Genomic DNA, 2,500 nt, shown 5'->3' on the forward strand with positions numbered 1-2,500 from the left:
ATCCCTTTCAAAGATTTTGCAGGTTTAACGGTGAGTGGGGGGGGGGGGGCTGCACCAAGGTGAAAGGGACGACGCCTTCCAGTTTCAGCAGCATACATACATACATACACACACACACACACACACACACACACACACACACACACACACAGAGGGAGGGGGAGGGAAGGAGGGAGAGGGAGGGAGGGGGAGGAGAGGGGAGTGGGAGGGAGGGAGGAGGAGGGAGGGAGGGAGGGAGGAGGGAGGGAGGGAGAGAGGGAGGGAGGGAGAGAGGGAGGGAGAGAGGGAGGGGAGAGAGAGAGAGAGAGAGAGAGAGAGAGAGAGAGAGAGAGAGAGAGAGAGAGACAGTGAGAGAGACAGAGAGAGAGAGAGAGAGAGAGAGGGGGGGGGGGGCGTGCGACTTCATTATCTCCACGCCAGTTAACGGCATTGGAAGAGTAGCATGGAAACCCTATTAAACCTTCAGCTTTCGCAAGCCGCTCTCCCATTTGGGATAAATGTCCCATGTACAATGATTGGTTGAACAAGTATGTGTGAGTGAGAATGAGAGAGAGAGAGAGAGAGAGAGAGAGAGAGAGAGAGAGAGAGAGAGAGAGAGAGAGTGTGTGTGTGTGTGTGTGTGTGTGTGTGTGTGTGTGTGTGTGTGTGTGTGTGTGTGTGTGTGTGCGTGCGCGCGAGCGCGTGTGTTTGTGTTTGTGCATGTGCATGTATACGTGTACGTGTGTGTGCGCGCGTGTTAAGTGTCTCCAAGGCAGACGTCCATACTTACCATATCTGGAAGTCCGTCTCCGGGGCGGCGTGTAGGAGTGCGCCGGGGGCGTCGTGCTACGCCCACGAGTGGAAGGTTTGGTTGAGCGACGTGGGCGTGTGCGGACCGGCGAGGTGGGCGGCGCTGTGCGTATGAGGCCGCGATAGAGCGGTGGCGTAGAGGAGGAGGCGCGGATAGCCGCGGCGGTGGGCGGCGTGGAGCGCCACCAGGGGTCGTAGAGCTCGCGCTCGTGGCTCCAGAAGGACGCCGTGGAAGCCGACGACAGGGAGTCCTCGGCCGGCTCTTCCTCAGCCTCGGCGATGTCCGGCAGGCGCGGCCCCTGGTACATGACCTCGGCCTCCGCTGGGCCTTCCTGTCCCTCCAGCGTGACGCCCGCACACCCACACAACTCTGGTAACGCCTGTAGCGGCAGCGGCGGCGGCAGCAGCAGAATGAGAATGGTGGCGCACGTGCATCACTGCGTGCCCAACGGCTACACCATACCACAGAGTGCCGTGCGTGCCCACCTGCCCGCCACGCCAACCACACACACCACACCGTCTTACTGCTCCCGCACGGCACGTCGCGTCCGTAACTTCACCATGAGAGCGACCGCTCCCCGACACTCACTTTCGAGTTCTGCTCTTCCTACATCGCATGACCTCAAGGCCGAGCATGCGCCAGGATATTGTGAGGAGTTACTGAGACATTACCTGTAAATATACGCACACGCATTGAAGGCTTCGCGCTCGAAAACGTTTCCAAGATTCAAAAAATAACTCGATAGGTATACGTGCCAGATGGATTTGCTTCCCCAATTTCACTGCCACGAACAGTAAACAAATAAATATCAATCAGTCTTCGCCTTCGACCATTTGTTTGATCTTGTTCGCTTTCGTGTGGGTATGTGTTCTCAGAACATGTGATCGAGTACGGCTTACATAAGGTCCGGCAATATTCCTATAATGCCCTAGTTCTATACACTCCCAGTATATGTAGCATCAAAACAGCCATACGCCTGACCGCCATTGCTTGGCAAAACGGTCCCCATAAGACAAGTTATAAAAACACGAAAAGCATCAACAAACAATAAAACCTTACGCAACGTCACTGCACCCGAAACGACATCTTGAGCGCACTTGCCGCGCAAGGAGCTTCCAACGAAGGATTTTTGCAATGCCTCGCAGCTGAGAGCCAAGATTCGATGCCATTGTAAGCAAATTGCGTCATCGTGTGCCCCTTGCCAGGGCCTTCTCTGACCTCATCTCGACCCTCACATCCCCGAGCAGCTTTGAACATGCTCCCCTTTCATTATCGCGTCGCCGGGAAGGGAAGGAAAATAAATACTCTATTCTAAATTTAGTTCCCCTCTTTAACGCCAAAGAATCTCAGAAAGTTCTTGCCAAATATTCATATCTATTATTTTTACTAATGGATATCATCAACGCAAACTCAAGTGCCTGCAACATCAAGCAATTGCAAACAGCTTTCCGCCGATGTCCATGGAATAACCCGTTCGAGCTGCCGCGGAAATGATCCCCTACCATCCCCGAGAGTGAATTCCAATCGCAGAGCGAAACCTCCAAACGGACAGCGGGGCGACGAGCCCACTTATCCGCGAGGGAAACCCAGCTTTAATCGCACGACAAACTCGCCAGAAACTTGGTCGCAGCATCGTCGGCCGGGGGGAGGGTGGATTCTACCAAAACGATGAAATTAAGTGCCATCTAACGAGCTCTGGACAGTCAAAAT

General features: G+C 54.5%; 1 protein-coding gene across 50 annotated transcripts in view; it reads right to left on the minus strand.

Moving 5' to 3' along the window:
- LOC113806204 (ensconsin) overlaps positions 1–2,500 on the minus strand; it is a 366,330-nt gene that overhangs the window by 85,148 nt on the left and 278,682 nt on the right. For 7 of the 50 annotated variants that reach the window (XM_070127922.1, XM_070127955.1, XM_070127944.1 and 4 more), the window contains exon 2: positions 770–1,461. The exons of the other annotated variants lie outside the window; for them this stretch is intronic. In XM_070127922.1, coding sequence (XP_069984023.1) covers positions 770–1,097 — 328 coding nt within the window. In that variant the 5' untranslated portion in view covers positions 1,098–1,461. The remainder of the gene's footprint in view (positions 1–769; positions 1,462–2,500) is intronic. 50 annotated transcript variants of the gene reach the window in all.

This window comes from Penaeus vannamei, chromosome 12 (genome assembly GCF_042767895.1).
Source record: "Penaeus vannamei isolate JL-2024 chromosome 12, ASM4276789v1, whole genome shotgun sequence".
In the NCBI taxonomy this organism is placed as follows: domain Eukaryota; kingdom Metazoa; phylum Arthropoda; class Malacostraca; order Decapoda; family Penaeidae; genus Penaeus; species Penaeus vannamei.